The 20471-nt window shown below is 42.8% G+C and overlaps 1 protein-coding gene across 1 annotated transcript in view; it reads right to left on the bottom strand.

Moving 5' to 3' along the window:
* Positions 1-20471, bottom strand: part of LOC146190541 (cell adhesion molecule Dscam2-like) — a 177203-nt gene that overhangs the window by 101103 nt on the left and 55629 nt on the right. Inside the window, exon 4 of the mRNA XM_084600190.1 lies at positions 13183-13554. Within this exon, the coding sequence (XP_084456316.1) occupies positions 13183-13554 (372 nt within the window). The remainder of the gene's footprint in view (positions 1-13182; positions 13555-20471) is intronic.

Here is a 20471-nt window from a genome sequence, read left to right on the forward strand (position 1 = left end):
ATGTTTTTAAACGGAATAATGGCTGGATGGACTTTTCTACAGTCATTTTAAAACTGGGCTCTGTTAGTACCTTTGCTGTGGTTTCCCAAAGATCATTTATAAAATGAGATGTTTTCAGCAAGGTTGATGTCCCTATTGGGCACGCTATGAGAAATTGATATTTCAAAACAATCTTGAATATTACGCTGAAAATATAATTAAAGCAGCTTCAATCAATAAATCCTTGGCGATTTCTTAAAGCTTGTGAAAATTTGAGTCGAGTTGTAACCGATGTTTAGAAGATAGTCGGGATTAAGATGTTTGGAAAAACGCTGAAGCGAATGCATGAGGTCAATTGAGACTAAGTCACACAATTTTTCATTGATTATATAATTCTAGAGTAGAAAGATATATTAAAAAGTGAAAATGAGGGACATATTTTTTTTTATTTTTTTTAGGATGCACGGTCGCAAGTGTATATTGCTACTAGGTGTCTCAACACTGCCTCAACCAAATCCGCGCACCCACAGTCTAAGAGCACGTTTTTAGGCACAGACACATCAGCCCTAATTTGCATAGCTGGTGCGAGATAATGAATATACTACGCCGAAACATTCAAATGAAATAAAATCAGGTGATAGCCTTACTTATTGCCCAAGAAGTCGAAAGAGGACGTACATTCGCTCGGATTGTTGTCAACAAACCATCGTGCATGCAGTCCTAAATCCTGTTTGGGTCAAATAGGGTTTCGTGAAAGATTTTGAAAAGTGGGATTGATTCCACTGACAAGCTTGTCTTCTGGTTATCTATTCTTTAACTTGTTTTTTTGCTGTGAAACAAAATGGCAATACAGATTTTCGATGGTAGACTCGAAAGAAAAAGCGGCGTATGTAGAAAGCACAATAACTGAAGATTGCATCATATGCGTTAAGAAACAGACTTCGGGTGCTTGCAGGGCACAGCATCGTCCGCGCTCAAGGAACTAATCTCAGCACATACATTTGCCGCCTGATATGGCATTCGCGGAGAGACCAGAAGAACAAAACGCGTGGGCAACTTGCATAAGAACGGGTAGGATTGGCATAGGACCCGGGCACATGTTTAACAGAAACTGGCACGACAGAAAGCACTCAAAGCGTATATTTCTGAAGCATCGATGTATCACACTTTGAATCTTAACTAAAGCCCACTAGCATCCGTATTATTAACTACACGAGCCTATCAGCAGAGTTATTATTTCAAGAGCATGAAGTCAGTATGGATAGCTATGAGTTTTCCATTTGAAAAGGTGCCGACATTCTGTTGTTGCCAATTATCGCTCGCTTGATATTTTCACTGCAGTGATTGGTTACGTTCACTGCTGATATTTAAACTCAAAACACTTAAAAAAAAAAAACGAGGATAAAAGAAGAATGCAGGCTGGCATTTATTTCATAAGTCAGTTGCTTCTAGGTAAAGCTACTTGCGAGATGTTTTTCAATACATACTGAAAGTTTAGGCCTAATGTTAATTTTAGCCACTTCTTTGTGATCATAGCGAACATTGGGTAAAAATGGCCACAATATAAAGGTGAGAATTCCACTTGTTTCCACCATGTTTCTGCATAAAATATACACAAAGTGAAAAGGAATAAAACTAATGACATATACTCTCATAAATGCATATACAAAAGGGATTCCAGCAACCCGTAGCACATAACGACAGATTCACTAAGTATCAGTTCAGACAGGCACCTACAAGTAGGTCCCTGACTCGCCAAGGAACTGTAGCCACATATCCCTTCAAGCTTGCAAACGCCGAGTCACTCATTCACTTCCCTATCCACCTCCCGACTTTCTAACCTCCCCAGGCTCTTGCTAACCCTCTCTATTTCCGAACGACCGATTCACCAGCTCTCTCGCTAACTCGGACACGGCTGCAAAAGGCGGGCTGAAGACAGCGTCGACAGGCGGAAGCTCGGATGCTGTGAGGAGAGCTTTGATTTCCGCCCACTGGTGCCTGAACTTCACGGTAATTAGCGGGTACAGCCGAGCGACGGCGACGACACCGCCTCCTCAGGCCACGGCTGTAAGCACAGAGAGCCTCTCGCCAACTCCTGACGAGTCAATGAATAATCGCTTACTTCCCTTTCACGCGGCCAACTATTGCGAGCAGCGGAGCTTTCGCACCCCGTCTTCCACCGGCGACTCGCACTACGTGCCGCGCTCATCTCTGCGGGCAGAGTTTAGGGATGGAGAGACATAGAGCGAGACACAGGAAGCGTTCAAAATGGGGAAGGTTGCTGTACGAATGCATTTATTTCCTTCTTTTTCTTGTGGAATTGTCCCCTTTCCCACTCTTCCCCTTTCACTCGCTTCCCCTTATCTTTGGCACATGCGTCACTGGATGGGGGGCTTTCGTTCGCGGCTAACCCGGCCATCCAGTGGCTGCATACGCGGCACGCAAACCGTCCGATGTCAACGGGCGCGTGTGTGTACACTGTAGATTTTCCCGATTGTCACGCAATTATGTCCGTTATTAGGAGATGGGCGGGGTAAGCGCTGTCAGTCAAACTGTTTTCTAGGCGTAATTTTATCCTGGACCGTGGCTGTTAGCCTTTGTCTCTGTCTGCGTGACACGAAGGGTATGGCCAGGGTCTCTTGCCAGATCCGGCTTCGTTTCATTTTCACTCAACTTTGGCAAGAGGAGTGCAAGTACTAGTCGCACACGTTGATTGTGTTCTGTGCTTTGAAATGCAGCCTTAAAATTTAATTAATTAGGGTAAGAATTTTAAGATATTTATTTATCTTTTCCTGGACGTGCGTAGAACAAGTGCAGAATTTTGAAGCAAGAAAGAAGATGAATGAACAGCGTAACAGCTCCATCTTCATGAATTATTTTATTTTACACTGACAGACAGAACCCAATACTTAGGCCATTTCATGCTAAATTCCTAAACAGTAGTATCGTTCAAATTGGTATGAGTAGACGCCTCTCACTAAAATCGGTTACAGTTTAGTGCGTTTTGGAGTAAGAAGAGTCAGCGAATGTGACGGGGGCTATCTAACGGAGGACAAACTTTTATTCACTAAGTGTACAATGCGTGCTACATTTAGCTTGATGCTGTGACAAAGGCCCGCCGTTAGTTATTATTTTAGGTGTTAGATACGCCAAGTTAAATACTTAAGTTGGCTAAGAACGCGTACTCACAGAAGCATAATACTGCACTCGTTTGGCTGTTTTGTTTGTTTTAGCTTTACTTTGTCAAGTTTTTTTATGTTTAGCTAGGCCTCTGACGGGCGCTTTAGTCTTCATTAATATAAAGGACACCTAATTAGCATCTTTATTGCAGTTTCGCCAGAGAAGAGGATGACGCTGAAGACGACGAAATCCGAAGCCCCGGCGTGAAAGAGCATGTCAGACGAGATGAAGGCGGTGACAACCGAAGCGCAGTGTGAAAGATTGGCAGTTTCGCTCCAGATGAAATTGCTTACCAAGATGACGCAATGGCGTAGCGCAGTGGCAGCGATGCTGATTTCATTATCTCGTCATGGGTTTGAAAGAAACTGGCGATGGGTTCTTTTTCGAGCCATAGAAAATCCAAGATTGCAGGAGGTCTTTGTTCTGAATTGAAACTCCTAAATTTTTCACAGTGTTGCAGGGTTGTCTAAAGCCATTTTTCTTTTTGTTGATCGAGTGATTCTTAACAAAAAAGCCAGTTTACTAGGGCGGAGTGCACTGTTTGATTACGATTGCAGTGTGATTCGAAATAATAATAATAATAATAATAATAATAATAATAATAATAATAATAATAATAATAATAATAATAATAATAATAATAATAATAATAATAATAATAATAATAATAATAATAATAATAATTTTCTGACAACCCTGCAAATAGGGTACATGCTCGGAGATGCCAAAGCCATTGTTGGCTTGAGCGGCAAAGCTGGCAGGCAGCAAAAGCAAACACAGTGGACATATTACAATTAAAACTCATCATTAATATTATTACTTACTACAAGAATGAATACAATGCTAATGTCGATGTATGAAAAATTTAAACACAGCGATGTGAACAGACGGACTGATTACAGTAATACAAGCATATGTTTATCATGATACAGTGGGAATTGCACAAGCACAAACACAGGCATTGTAGGCCCCCCAGAAGATAATTCTGAAGATAAGAACAAACACGGGCATTGCAGGTAACCCAGAAGATAATTCTGAAGATAAGAACAAAATTATAAGAAGCAAAGCAGGCTTTCATAAACTGACCCGTCTTAGTAACTTTTTTACCTTATATTTAGAATTTGTAGAGAAGGTGTTGTGCGTAAACTATTGTATTGGGAACATAATGAGCACGTGTTTTAGTGCAATATCTTGTCGAACACCGTAAGGACCATTTGTGATTTTGTGTATATCTAGGTACCCCTGAAAAGTGTTACATTTAGTCACGTATAGCTGATATAAGTTTTCTTATTGTAGCGAAACAGGGGCCTCCAGGCAGTCTTGCATGAAAAAGGTTCTTTAGTGGTAACCATATGGCAGATCATGTTTCCCAGAACAAGGAAGCTTCAATACACGAAGTTCTTATGGTGTGAGACAAGGAAAACTGTTGGACTCCAAATTAAATCTTCTCAAGAGGTACCATGTCAATTGAAATGTATTTGATATAATTAACTTCACCGGCTGGCTCACTCCATTTCCAACGACAAGCAAAACGCAAAAACGCCCCCCCTCCCCCCCCCCCCCCCTCCCCCTCTTCGAAAAATTAAAAGCAACAGCAGCACCGCGATGCCTTGCTATAGGCGCCAGAAAGAAGCCATCACGGCATATTTCTATGAGATTTTGTTTCCTTTTCACAGTGGTTTATGGCAACAGTACAGTTTCCTCCTAAAGGAATTGCCACGTTTTCAGTTACGACATTTTACTCGCTTAATATTATAACTGCTTTAGCGTTATAGCCCCCATGTTGAAATAAAAATAATCTGTCCGCCAGACTACCCTTCTGAAGACACGGATGTCAGGGGGCAAATTGTAGAAGTTGACAGCATGCTTTACACTTTCAGGGGAGAGGAAAACGGAGGAAGATGTGGGAGGGAAGACAATGAGATGGTAGGGGGCGACCGGCGGAGGGGAGGGAATAATGGATAGAGGGTGTCGAACTGTAACTGCTGGATTGGATTGTCAGAGTTGAGAGCAGTGCGTCGCGTCACACGGTGATTAAAGAACTCAGCCACAACCCCCTCCCCCATTCACATATTCTGTATCCGTGAGCGGTAGCTCCTGTTCCATTCTGTAGAAACACTGATGCGACGCCTATTTGGATTTTGCAATTGTGTTCATCCGTTATTCATTTTTTCGCCAAAAGTAAGCTCAAAGCACATGCATTGCTTTTACTTGAATTTTGTTTTAACGCAGTGTTGAGAAGCTTCAACGTCGTTGTTTGTAAAAGGAAATAAGCTCTTCCTTTTGTGTGAATCTAAAGGCAGGCACTACTGACTGCCAACGCTATAAGTCTTTGTGGCTTATAATTGTGGCTTTAGGGGAAAACGCTCGAATCCTTCTGTCCAACATGTGTCTAGCTTAAGCGGCAGTAAGATTTGTGATTCACTAACTCTCTCTTTCCGCTTTATGTTGGTTCCTGGCACGCCTCAGCAGCCCGTATCATCTTCATAAGCAGACAGCTAATTTCATCCTACATCTCCCAATGCTCAAATGTCTTTTTTTCTCGTTTACTTGCAGTTTAGTTTTGTCGCTGCACGGCTGCTGCTGCTTCTTCTCCACTCAAATGTTGGCTTCTGTCTAGCGTTGTTCACGACATGGGCTACTGTACTGCAGAGGGACTTTGTGTTCATAGCGGAACCTGCCTTATAGAAGTTGCATACCATCAGCGAAGTTTGTGCTAAAAGGCAACCTAAGTGACTAGTCAGTAGCTATGGCTAACCTACACCTGAAGGCTGCTAAAAACTGCATTTGGAAATTATGGGGCAACAATGCCTCGCAGTGTAATGAAATAATTTTATGGATGCTAATCATCAAGATAACTTTTTCTCCTGTTGCCAAATCAAGATCATTTGCGGGTTCTTAATCACTTCCACTCTATTGTAGAGACATATAACATTAACTTCGGTGTAAATGGCTGACACATACACATCGCCGTCCACAAACGGAAGAAGTACGCGTTTTCATGGCATGGCTTTCTGCTGAAACATGAAAAGCCCTGTGCACGGTGCGTCAAAACACGAGCTAGTGTGAGCGCGGCAGACGTGCAAGGAACCTAGTCTTGCAACCAGAGCCAGCATAAGGGAAGCGCTACCAGACTAGTGGAAAGCGAATGGCAGAACGAAATCGATAGCATTGCACAGTCTAGCCTCGATTAAGGGGACCAATATCTCAGCTTAAAATAAACGAAATGGTTCTACGAATGCAGCCCTGGGATGGCGACCATTTACACCAGTGCATGCTTAGTTCATTGCCTTTTATTTTGTAATTTCCTCTCTGTCATTCTCTCGCCAATAGAGGTATGTAGATCTGTTGTCATATGCGTATTAGTGAGAACACATACATACAGCAATGCCTCTGCTCACGTTTGTTGGTGTGATGCCTCTACACGTTCTTGCTATAGCACCTGCGAGGACAGCCGTTGCCATAACAACTGCGACACAAGCAGTTGTCGGGCCACCATGGCGGCTAATTGGACGACGCCATGCACAGCAGATAACTCTTCGGCATGTCCCCCTGTCTTAATTCTTTTGCGCCCCATTCACTCAGGCGGCATCACTAACGGACGTCAATGTGGCGCCAGATTTCCCCCTTTTTGGCATCAGGATTGTGAAGCAATGACGTATGTATCTGTGATCGCATGGGCTGAAATCATGACGCTTCTCTTTTTGCCAATACATGTGCCAGTCATTCAATCCTAAAACACCTAGCGAAACCGCCAAGCCCAGTATATGAGGAACCTGAAGATGCGGTCAAGCGAAAAGAATGACTGAAGAGAAAATGTGGGAGAGAGAAGACGATATGTAGTGACCAAACACAAGAAAAACTATCTTCGGGGCTGGATACTGACCACAATCTAAAGCACGTTAAACGCGTTGTACAACCTGAACATCGCACCGCATTCACACTAGCATCAATTTATACGTGCTTAAAACAGCCAACTTTTTTTCTTTGTAGGACTCTCAAAGAAACCACACCGTCGCTAAAAAGTATCGATTGTTCTGTAGCATATTTAGTGTTATTTCTAAGTGAAGAATTACCCGCACGTTTTTTACCTGGCGTAACTAAGCCATTCATTCAATTGGTACAGTTGTTAACTATTGACGCAGTTCATGTAGTGCACCTAGCCTTCCCTTGCATTTCAACTGTGGAGCAGTTCTTACACTAAGTGGGCACAGTGCACAAGCACTTGTGTTTTTTAAGCATACAGTCCTTAAAACGTATATTATTCGGTTTCATATGGGAAACCTCATACCAAATTTCTCCCCGTTATTTAAATGTTAACGAGATCGCACAACATTTTCGCTTACAATATGCAATTCTTCAAAATGGCCATACATTACAGGCAATGCAAATGACCTCTCATATACCAAGCAATTCTGCGCGTATTTTGAATTTAATAATTTTTTTTTCGCCTGTATATTCTTTACTGAAATACATGTTCTGGGGAAAAAGTCACAAAATGGGATCATGTTTTGTTGGATAACTTAATCGGGAAAGTTGCACTAGGAAAGTTATAAAGTTTTTAACCGTATTGTGGATCGAGCTCTAATCTAACTATACGATCAACACCAAACCGACATTCCACCAACTTAAACACATCAGAGAAAGTAAGGCGCACGAAATAGCAATGAGAAGTGCAGGCTAAAACAGCCGTCCGAGTTCCCTCAGAGAACACCGAGGCCGTCGAGTCTTATCAAGCGATGCGTGCTTCCCAGAGTGATCGAAAGAATTCGGGAAGACTTTCGCCCCGAAATTGAATTTAAAAGATCGCCTTAGACGCTTCCCTGCCCCTCTAGTGAGAAAAGAAAGTCAAAAGGAATCTAAAGCAATAGGCTGTCTCTCTGCTCACTCTAGAAGAGCATGAATCCGAGACGCCGGCCCAATAGCAAAGAAAGTGGAGAAAAGTGAGAGCGGACACATTTCTAATGCAAAGAAAGAGTGAAAAGCAACGCTTTGCAGTTATGTCTTTGGAGAAAAAGTTCACTATGATTAAGAAAAATGAAATCAACATATACAGAAGCTAGAACAGCAAAATAGAATCGGCATTCGCACATTGTTACCCTTACAACAACCGACCCAGGTAAGGTAAAGAAACTGCTTGGAATGCAAGCAGCACTCATGCCACATTGACTTCTAGTTCACCTTGCAAAGGCGGGGCTTTGAAAGAAATGGAGAACTAAATCTTGCGAAAAAATAAAATATCAGGCAACACAGAGAAAAACAAACACATCGGCTACACAGATGCAGCCACGATGGAAATGTTGCCCTGCCTTGATTTTCAAGAACACGAAATTTTACTTCACGCGGAGTTGTCGAACTCAGTGAAGGCGCTTCTGGACAGAAATGCGGAAGTAAGCTTCCTTTGTTGGGTAAAGAGTTGAAACTTTTCCTTGCGTCACCATACTCTTGCGAATCCAGCTTGTACTCAACAAGGCAATGAAAAGTTTTTTTTTTTTAAGGCGCAATATAGTCACAGTGAAGCGCTTTGCACCAGTGTACTCCATTTTTAAATGTTTTCGCAAAGTCGAAATAGTTTCTTAATTCTCTGCCTGATAATAACCTTTATTGTATAATATGTACTTGATGAACTACTCACAGAGAACTCTGAAAATTGGTACAAAAGTTTGATATGTAAAAACGCCATGAGCTTTGACTCAACAGAAAGGAATATAAAGTATTTTTCGTTTGTCGTTACATTTCTGATAATGTTAAGAAGCCGCTTTAGAAATAATTAGAAGCGCTGAATATTATAGATCCGAAAAGCAATGTTGAAGAACGTGTACTAATTGGGACGGCTGCTGGTTGCTTGAAAAACTTCGTCCTCATAGTTCGAATGTATTTCAGCACTCGTGAACGTTTTCCTGCTCTGGTTTTCTTCTTCTTTGTTTCTACGGTGCATGTATAAATCATAGTTCAGGCACAGTTATGTTCGGGTGCGCAGGAGGAAAAGCATGTCCAACTTAGGGAGGTGAGGAAATAACTGCGTCACTATTGTATGCAGCATAATACAGGGTAAGGACGTTCTTGCATTGCCTAAGCTATATGATTCTGCTGTATCAGAATTGGCACTGAATATAGGCAGCAACTTCCTCGTGCACTAGCTGCACGAGGAAGTTCTTTCGTGTGGGGAGAACAAACTGCCAAGGGGGAGGTGCGTCATGTCTTCATTGTTCCCTTCCTGAGAATTAACTGTATCGCCGAAACGAGCTTGATCTAATTCCCGACACTACCGAATAATTAACATTGTGCGCGATTCACATTTCTCAGCGATGCTTCAAAAAAAAAAAAAAAAAAAAAAAAAAAAACGAAAGAGAAAAACACAGATGCCACTGAAAATTCGTGGTGTGGGCAAACTATGGCGAACAGCACCTTTATTGGGCGACGCGTATTCTACCATTTCATTGGACGCAAGTCGCGAACGCAGATGTTTTCTTTTCTACCGCGAACTGAAACAATAAAAAAATTGAAGAGCTGGTTGTCGCGGCTTGTGAGCACGCTCGTAGAAGCAAGGTATGTGCGGCAAGCAGAAACGTGATTCCCTTCCGCAGAGAAATGTTTTTTGGACAAACAGACCAAATACGTGACGTCAAAAAGCGGCGGCGAGTAAGGTTCGCCCCGGTACTGCAACTGCTCAAATTTAGCATGCGCTGGAGCAAAACGTGAACACCGACCTCTCGACCAGAGCACGTACAGGCGGGAATAAGGCGGAAAGAAAACGCTGAGAAAAATCGCATGCTGTTGTATAGGAGCGGATAAATGACGGACATTATGAGACGCAAAGAATCCTAAAACACCCGCAGAAACAAAAAAGGAATAACACCTCCTTGTACTTAGTTAATCAGTTTGTGGCTTCCAAAAATCTACTTTTGTTCCCGACAGTCACCTCAAAAACGACTGGGATAAAAAGTAGTTACAATAATAGTGCGCCGCTAGGTGCTGCTATCGACCTAGAAATTTTGAGGAAGCAACTAATATGCAAGGAAAAAATAAGCTCCGAACAAGGTGCACTGAAGCGCTTCTAATGACATCCAACCGTGACAGACAGATGCAACAAGAAGCGCAGAGGCTACAACAAGGTACGTGCTTCGGGAGATTCCCACCTCCTTCTTCATTGCCGCCGAAAGCTTTCTTTCCAAAGCCCCATGGCGACAAAATTTCCGCTACAGAAAGAGCACGGTCGCCAGTACCGCTCAGTTCGTCTTGAAAGCATAAGGTGTCCCAATTTTAACAACGCTATTCACGCGCCTGTCTGCGCCGCGCACGCGCTGCTCTGTCGACCGGTGCAGAACTCGACGCCCGGAGCACGGCTCTGCGGTCGCGATCGATAGAAACCTTCATTTTGACTGAAACTTAAAAAAAAAAAAAGAAAAGCTGAAATGAAACAATGACTGCGATAAAAAAACAAACAAGGTTGGGGATACGAAAGAACCATTTTCACAAACGTCTGCTAACGAGCGCCAAGTGCGCTCCGCTTCGCATTGCGGTGGCATGCCCGCTTTTCTTTCGTGGCAAGCGCCTATGCTTCTCAGGCGTCGTTCACTGCTAGCGCACCGCTGGCGGTGGCTCCGAGGTGCGCATTAGGACGTTGTTCACACGCATTCCCGTACACCTACCGCTTCCTGCCTCCTGCGTCGTTTCAGGCATCCACATGCAGAGAGGAAACTACTAAGAACCAAACAATAGATAACCAAGTAACAGCGTCGTTGCCATAGGAAGCGGTGTTCTCAAGAATGCTCTTCTATTATACAAAGAACACGGGGGCGTCGGAAGAAACCACTGCCGAGAGGAGGAGACAGATGATGCATTTTCTTTCTCTTGCTTTCTTAGATTTTGTCTTGCTGTAGTTGTGTGCTTAAGCTTTGGATGTTGGTTGCTTGTCTCAGGTTTCACTTTTTATATATTTCTTGAACGCGAGAAAAGGCGTGGTAACTACAAACGACGTCCCGATGCAAGACGCCCAGGGAACAATATCGCAATCTGCGCCACCGAGTGCTCTAGGAGAGTTTCTCTTGCTAGCATCGTTTCTTAGCTCGGCGCAAAACTGGCTCGTCTCCCGGGGGAAGATGTAGAAAATACAAAGTATCTCGCCTCGCGTAGATAAAAAAGAAGGAGCTAAAACAACCTCAAAGAAAGTAAAGGAACCAAGCTGGCTTGAGTTGCTTCAGAGGCGACGACTATCTACCCAGAATACACAATGAGCGAATGGTGCGCTAAGCTTCGGGGAGAGGCAAGTCCCTCTACGAGAGTGTGTAACGGTGATACAAAAACGCTCGCTCATATAATGCACAGAGGAAAAAGGACAGCAAAATTGCGGTGGTGAAGGCCCGAGCGCCAGTGCTTTATCTTACCCTTCTATGCCGAAAAGCGAAAACTGAGGCACGTACGGGATTGCGCCGTGGTTGTGGAAAAAAAAAGATTTCTGGAGCCCAACGGGGGTCTACGTCGCCTTGGCAGGTTATGCAGTATATAGGTGCGCTGGTATACAGCCATAGATAACGATAAAAAATGGCGCCCAAAGGAGAAAGGCAAGGTTAAAAAAAAAGAAAATACGAGAAAAGCTAGGAATTAAAATATCGAGGTTTCCACGTGGCAAGCTAGATGAATGAAAGCCCTGGTAATTCCCCGAAAACTGTCGGCAATGTGCCTCAAGGCACGGTGCGCACAGCAAGAATTTGCTGAAGGCAGATGCGAAAAAGAATAAGTACTGCTTTAGTGAAAGAAAAACATTTTATGGCACAAAAAGAAGCTGAATAGCGAGCATGTGTTCAGCTTTCCGAAAAAGCCAGGCCTCGTGGCAGATTAGCGGAAGCGAAAAGGGGGACATGTAGGAGGCTTCAACCAAACTTGAAATATGTACCTATAAAGTAAAGCCGAGACAAAAACTGCAGAGCATACGAAGAGCAAAGGTAGAATTTTGTGGCAGGGGTATTCCATGTAATAGAGTGTGCGGAGGCTTACGCCGATGTTTCAGTAAGTAACACATGAGCGAGGCTGGCCAACGAAGAAGGTGAGCTAGTAATTTCGGAATGGAGGTTCTTTTGCTCTAGCTTACTCGTAAATTGGAGAGTTAGCTTTATATTTGAATGGATAATTGAGCCGTCAGGTATGCAGACTTTTGGAGGCCAAATGCAACATAAGCAACAAGGACTTAACGATAGACATTCGTTAGTATTCCTCCTTCGCGCGTTGATGTTCCGGACCTCATCGACAACTTATACTAAGCGGTAACTATATGCACACACCCCTTACGTCTCCGAAAAGCTAGTGCGGGAGCCTTAAATTCCTCTACGCTAATCTTCACTGTGCCCATATTCGCTTTTTCCATCATCTTGTTCCAGTTAGAATAAATGCAGCAGCTTCTGGCTGCGCCAGCCCTCCCGTGAGGTCCAGACCTTCTCTAAATTAGAACAAACGTTAGGAGAAATTAAGCCTTTCATGCCCATGTAGCTATATATTGGAAGTTTCCAGCTTTTAAGTCCAAAAATCAAAGCTTGAGTCAAGCAGCATCACATTTAGAACATCTGGGGACAAAGATTACTTGTTTTTTACTGCGAGGACGCAGCACGTTTTCTTTTTTTTCACCTATTTCAAAATAGCTATCAGGCTCACGTTGTCCCCTGCACGTAAAGTTTTGTCAAGACAATTTTGTTTGTTTAATCGGTCTGCCACATTTAGTCAATTATCAAAAGGTGCTGTTAGAAATACTGCCATATAGTTCTGTCAAACACACATAATTTGACGCGAGGTATAGTTGCTTACGTCCACTAAATAAAACTCGCTGTTATTACAGACTAGACATGCTTTCGAACCGCCAACAGCGCGGTTGTCGAAGCCAATCATTCAAAAGATTGATGCATTGCAAGTAAAAAATTTTCTCCCTCTGCTTCCAATGAAGTCGACATGATGCGTGCCTGCCTAATTCGTACGTTAGGAATGGAATGGCCTAAAAGTTCATCAGAAAACTGAAATTTCTTAAAGACTTACCTGCTCGCACCCTCACGGCACGGCTGGCCATCTTCCCCAGGGCATTGCTCAGCACGCAGCGGTAGGAGGTCGAGTGCACGTGGGCACGGAATTCAGATGCCCCGAAGGCCGGGAATAGCAGTGTTGACCCATCAGCGCTGGTGTGTCGTAGGCCGGGCACTTCAGACAGGGCGGATGGAGTGGAGAGCAGGGCCGCGCTGCCACCGCCCGTCCATGACGAAGAAGAGCCGTTCAACTCGTCACCGTGAATCCACCAAAGAGAAGGCGAAGGCGACCCGTGTCCCCGGCACCTCAGCGAGCCACCCAATGTGTTGAGGAAGTGGAACCTCTCGGGAGGCTCCTCCTCGAATCCGAGGGACGGTGATGCCGGACCTGCAGTGGATGCGAAGTGAGTGAGCTTAGGTTTCCGCGCCAATACACTTCTACTCTCGCCAATACACTGCTTCTCTCGCCAGAAGTACACTTACCACTGGACGCAACAACCACCCACGGCCTTCCCTGATTGCTGCACCCAGAGCATGTATAAATACGAAACTAGTTCTCGAATATTGCAATAATTTTTATAACACGGTTCAGCTCATATGAATTCTATCCCCCACGTTACAACTTGTACATTGTAATCACCACTCCTTTAAATTTACACTCGACTTCCTTCTTTTATTTTGTTCTCCAGGAAGCTATCGGAATTATTCTTCACTGGCAGCTGAAAAGCAGGTGCTTGAGAACGAAGTGGCGGTTTCCACTCCCTCAAACAACTTTGCATTCTCTTTTAGAGAGACAGCTCTAAATGACCTATTTGCTAGAAAATGCGTCGGTGTCGTTGTCAGCGTCGACGTTGTTGGTTAAAAATCATGAGCGCGCTTCTGGCAAGTAGTCATTGTCAGGTGATATCAACGAGCACTGAGCGGTCCGTAGGCTGTCTGACGTCACGAAACCAAATGAAGTGATGGAGACAGCAGAAGCTTGAAAATCAGGTAGCTCCTTTCAGAATAGAAGGCGAAATGGAAGTCGAGTCTTTAGAGACACTTGGTTCCCAAGTCAGGCATGCTACTACAAGGCTGCACGGTCACGATCCCGCTGCCTGTTTAGAGGGGGGTTCTTATTTATTTTAAATACTGCGGACCATGCATGTTGCTAGCAGGAGGGGCACATTAAAACATTTTACAATATTAGAATGACAAGCATATGCATAGAGGAGAAAACATACGTCAGACAATCAATCAAAATTGAAGGTATAGACAGGCATCGCAACACAAACCAAACCAAAACCAAAGCTTATGAAATAAGGAGATGACGTTCTAAATCTGTTGCAAAATTTCTGGACAGTTGTCGGGAAGTAACTATTTCTAAATGTGTTTGTGCGGGCGAAAAATGGTGCCAGTGAGTGTTCCTGCGTGTGTCTATTTCTCCTCGTACAATGATCTTTGACGCATTTAGGCAACTTCATTTTTATTTTTCCTTGTAGGCAGTGATGAAGCAAGATGAGGCGACTAACCTTCCTTCAGGATTCTAGGGTGCGTATGTTGTGTTGTTTCCTAAGCAGAAATGCTGAATCATGTGTTTTATATTTGCCAAATATAAATCGCACAGCTTTTCTTTGCACACGGTGGAGTTGTATGATATCTTTTTTAATTATGGGGGTCCCATACAACCGCCGCATACTTAAGTTTAGCTCTTAAGCTGTTGTTATAGGCAAGACGCTTAGTACTGGCAGGAACATTATTAAGGTTTCGCTTAAGAAACCACAGTTTGCGAAGTGCAGAAGCAGAAGTTTCTGATATGTGTTTCGACCAAGATAATTTATTTGTAAGCGTAACCCCTAAGTATTTATATTGTTACAGACCTGTTCTCAAACAGAACACGGAGGAAGAAAGAAGGAAGAGAAAAAAGAACAATATGACTCCACCTCCAAGTCATTATTGCTGTTCAGCTGATATGTAAAGGAGCACGGGTATATTTTTCCTGTTATTCTTAAAAGTACCGTTTTATGTTTAACTGCATACTCCAATTTGTACACCAGTGGCAAATAGCTTCTAAAGTATGCTGTAATATTTCTTGATCATTTGTGCGCGTAATATCTTTAAACCCAACACAGTCGTGGGCAAATAATCGGGTTGAAACCTGGGAAGGAACATCTAACAGGTATGGATGAAAATAAAAAACAAACACCTAAGTTCGGTGGTCGTCCTCATAATGCGGCAACATGTGCTAATAAACATATGCAAGATAATTCAGACACCAACTAAGGAATTAGTGAATAAGCGAGCAGCAAGGAATGTCCACGCCGACAATTCGCCAAGTGACTTGTCGATGGATGCCATTAACGCTGTCCTGTCACACCTGTCAGGGCGGAGCTGAAGTCTCCCACATTTTTGAGTAGTTTATCTGCAACTGTTTCCAGAGTCGATGTTTAGAGAACCCATTTCGCCATAGCGGCAAATAATATAGGGATACCTATTCACGCTTATAAGCTCTAATGAGGCCGAATAAACAATAAAACTACCCTCGCATAGCCCCGAGTGCTTCCTCGCCCGTTTTCCATCTAAATTTCATCTATTCCTTGGAGCCCCTGCTTTTTTGCGCTTCCCAGGTAGCTTATCTATGGGCTGGCCTATGCTACCGCCGCTGCAGTGACAACGTTGAATGCAAAACGAATAGTCTTGTGGTCTGGTGGTTATTCCGGGGGCTAAAGAACTATGGCTGCTGTCTTCGCAGATAACGTAATCGAGGAAAGATTCCATTTTACGTAGCGCTGTTGCGACTGCCTCAATTTCTTGAGCTGCACTGACGCCCTTGCGCAAAGAACCTGCGAAGCTAGTCGTTCTTATACAACTAACGAAGCCACAGTGTTAGCTCAACGGCTGCATAGCCCAGCGCATACGGGGCCCGTACAGAGTAATATGCATCAAAGGATAAGGACTGGGGCTCCGCGTGAACGTTCGGGTGGACATTTCCGCAGGACAGCAGCCAAGGAAGATTTTCGCCTTAATACAAAAGTCACAAGCTTTGTGCTAAGTTGGCGCTCTACTTATTTGAATTGGGTCAATTGGAAAACGGTTGTTTTATTCTATTTGCTGACGTTAAAAGCTCCCATTTGACTGCAAGTGCAGTAGTTCTTTTTTGCTCTAACTTGCTATTATTTTCAGCTTCTTAAGCACTGGATGTTATTTATTCTTAATGGTTCAAATTCCAGGAAAATAAGTGCAAACATTTTTGCTGTATTAGGTCTGTATAGCAGACACAGTGTTGTCCCTCAAACTGTGGCTACATAAATATTAAAAGACTGATAATTATGCAATAATAAATAACGCGTATTAAGGTTTCTACGAATGGTTTGTAAAACGTTTTGCCAAAGAACGCGCGGGTGACAGTTTGGCGGAGGAAGAGGAGGAAAAATTTTTAATGGAGCACAGGGTTAAAAGTAAAAAATTATTGTCCTGTGCCAGGCTCACTAAGGCCAACTGGACTTACTGCTGGTCTGAGGCTACGCCACCTTCCACGTTGGGAGAGAAGGGCGTGGAAAGTGAGGGGACTGAATTGCAACAGGGCAGAAAAACATGCAGTGTTCTATGTCAGCATAGGGTTCATCACAATTCGGGCATGCTGAGAATGCATGATATGATAGAAGAAACGATCGGACAGAAGTAAGGAGCTTTTCCCTGGTCTTATCCACCTACGTGAGGCACTACTCATCACTAAAAGAAAAAAAAAAACAGTTCAATCTTGTCTACGACAACATTAGAGAAACTCTTCGAGCAAGTCCACTTTCGTGTAAATCCCTCACTATCATGCAAATGCATCTTTTGGTATATGCCGGATGGGGCTAAACTAATCAAGTACTTTTCCCAGCGCTTCATCGTAGAGAATCCCGGGACTGGATCGACGAAAGCTTGTATTCTTTAAAAAACCAGAAACCATCATAGGCACAGAAATAGAAAATGACGTAGTGAACCGCAATACTGTCTCTTTTTCGAGCCACAACATTGCATTTGTTTAAATGAGTGGCCCCTCGGCACTCCTTCAACATTGCATCATTTTCTTTCGAAGTAAGTCTAACTTGAATACGTTTCATAATGCGTGGATTTGTGATGAGTAGGTATTTAAAAGGCGGCTTACGCAATACGGGCAAAAATAAGCTGACAAAAGCATAATTATGTTTTTCAGAACAAACGTATGAATGTGAACTTCACTGGAAGGAGGCAGAGAAAAAGAGTATAATATCGCCCTGCAAATATAGTCGCAGTATTTATTGATTGCGAAAGAACGAATGTAGCTCTCAAAATTATAGCACTCAAAGTATAAGAAGCAATTATTGAGGATACAGCCGTGAGCAACAGCAACCTGGAAGAAGATCTGTCCTCCATAGATGCGCATGAGAAATACGAGGACACAATGAAAAAGCTAAAGAATGACATGTTCCTCGCAGGAAAAGGCGAATGAGCAGAGGCAGGAGGCGCGATGAAAGGGGGGGCGAAATATGAGGCTCCTGATGCAGCGAGGCAGCTATGCAGAGCGGTATGCTGCCAGAAAGAAAGCTTCGAAAAGAACGACGAAGCAAAACACGCACCGACAGATGTAATCACAGGGGAAAGGAAGCAAGAATAAGAATGAATTGCATAAGAACCATTGTTGGTGCCCAACAGAAACAGAGATTCCAGACAGGCTCTGTTCATTTTGTCTTATTTCTATGTTGCTGCTTTTCAGCACGGAAGAAAGAAGAAACGAAATAAACACTTAGCTGGGAGGTTAGAAGCTAAGCAGTGCAGCTCGAGGCAGGAAAAATGCTACAGAAACAAATTTCGGGTGGCCGCTTTCTGTTTTTTTTTTGTTTTTTTTTTAGTTGCACATACGAAGTGAACAACTGAACGGGAGGCAAGGCAAAATAAAAGCAATACAGTAATGGCACAAGCGGACCTGGAGAAAAGATAGAATGGTCCCTTCTCAATCTCTAGCGGCTGCTCCATCTTGGGGATAAAAGTACAACTTCAACGCAAGAACAAATATTATGAAATCGTATTTCGTGCATTAGATGTTCCTGCTACTTTGCACAAAAATAAATGCATGGCAGAAAATATATAAGCGGGAATAATCGCTACTTTTATTGGAGGGAGAGAGCCAGTTGCAAAGTCTAAATCACTCTAGACATTGCTGAGCAGGAAATGCCCGTTTGGGCTGCGTTTATTCTTTGTAGTTATTTTGAAATAGAAACCATGTTTTATCAGCTTCATTGTAACCAGCGCAAACCACAAAATTAGAAACAAGGCGACAAGAGAGGGAATACCACTGTAGTTCTACCCAAACGTGTCATGGTAAGAGCCGTGCATAGATTCAGTACAACACTTGACGAGTCATAAGTGTTCCTGTAAAATTACTATATGTTGCTCACGAGGCCGATGGGGAGTATGGACACTGTAGCGCTGTGAGTAAGTCACCAATTTCGCAAGTTATCTGTGTTACGTTATTTGGAGTTAAAGACCGTAAAGCGATGTGACAGTTCGGCCAGCATAGCTGCATGTGGAGCTTCGTTCCGAAGAACACTAGTTTGACATATCAGTAGACTTAAAAAGTTTATTGAATGCGAATTTAGGCAAAGCTCGGCAGCCTCTTCTAGACGTTACTCGGGGCTCGGCATTTAGCGCCGAAAAATTGTCACCAAGCTATAAATTGCGATTTGTTTAGCGAATATATTTTGTGCTTGATCCACAAAGTACGAATGGTTTGCTGGTAATTTAATATAATAACTGCTCGAAGGTATCAAGAGCCTGATTTTTTTAAAGTTTCCCAGAGGCATTTGTTTAGTAAACATTTCAAAATTTTCTGTAGAGCTAAAAACGACACTGTTATAAAATATGGCAGGACAGGCGGGTGCAGTCAGATGTTGAGAGCCTAATCCTATGCACATTCGTGAATAAGTTGCCTAAATATCTGCTTTGCTGGCATTGATCTCGTAGACGTGCAGGGATTACGACCAGTTATTTTGACATCTGCTCGATGAAAGACGCGTTTAGCACGGGGCTGGAATCTAACAGGTGATCGAACTCTTGAGGGCTTACATTTGACTTTTAAACAAAGTTATTTTGCTGAGTAATTAGGTCAAGCACTGCATTCGCCAAATTTATAGAATCTCATCGCACCAGTATCCCTTCGCAGTTCACCCTTTCTGCCTTTTTTTATAAACATGATAGACTATATATTTCTTGTCACTTACGGCACAGGTGCCGACAAACGCACAGAAGTAACCTCATAAAGGAAGCCTTCACAGAAATGTGATCTTTCAGAGTGCAAGTACACTTGCGTAAAAAAAGCAAGGCATAAGTTACCAAACAAAGACACAAAAATAAGCCAAAATATACAGGATCTTCACACGATGACGCCGGCACCAAGACGGCCTTTTTTGTGCTTATCGTTTTTCTCGATATGCGGGACTCACAGACTTGATCACAATACTAATTCGAATACAACATCATTTGATAGCATTTTTTTAAAGTAATCCTTTAAAGAACCAAAAGTTTCGTTAAGAAATTAGAAGACTCAGCTTGTACTCCCACCTCAAAATATTGGAGAAGTTGGATGTGCGTATCATAAGAAGCGACAGAATTAGGACCGAGAGCTTGAACGCATTGAGCTTATGAGGGAAACTTCGACTCAATATTGCATTTCGCATCTCTTTAGCTGTATAAATATCGAGCAATTTAGTTGACCCGTGCACAAAGCGTATATTACGAGTTTGTAAAGCGTCAGATAGAAACAGCTTTCGTGAGGAATTCCCCACATATGACTTTCGGGGCCAGAGTTTATTGTGATTAATAAACTTCACTCGACGAGCATCATTGCATGTGAACTCCATGCCGATAGAGATATATCTCACAAGAAGTGCAACCACATCTTTACTGATGTCTGCGGATTTGAGTATTTCAATTGTTGCAAAGGCTGAATATTCACTGTAACATGTGAGATATCCCAAGAAAATTAATGGTTGTATGTTTAAGCTACTGAGTGAACTGATTGCTCGATGTCTTAAAGCATAAATCTTTCGATCTTTAGGGGAGCTTTCTACAAAACTGTTAGCACTATATGTCGTACATTTCATGTCATGTTTCTTTTTTCTTTTATAATGTTGGCGCATTTAAAATAATATATATTGTAAATGGTTATTACTTATTTAATTTTGGTCACAAATTTCCCTGCAATATCTTCTTAGAATTATAAAAAAAGTCAGACGGCAGATTTAATTCGGGCAAAAATTCCTTTAATTATTTTTGATACCACCGTGAAACATTCATATTCTG

The sequence above is a fragment of the Amblyomma maculatum genome, chromosome 4, assembly GCF_055883805.1.
Source record: "Amblyomma maculatum isolate TAMU_Amacu chromosome 4, ASM5588380v1, whole genome shotgun sequence".
Lineage (NCBI taxonomy): Eukaryota > Metazoa > Arthropoda > Arachnida > Ixodida > Ixodidae > Amblyomma > Amblyomma maculatum.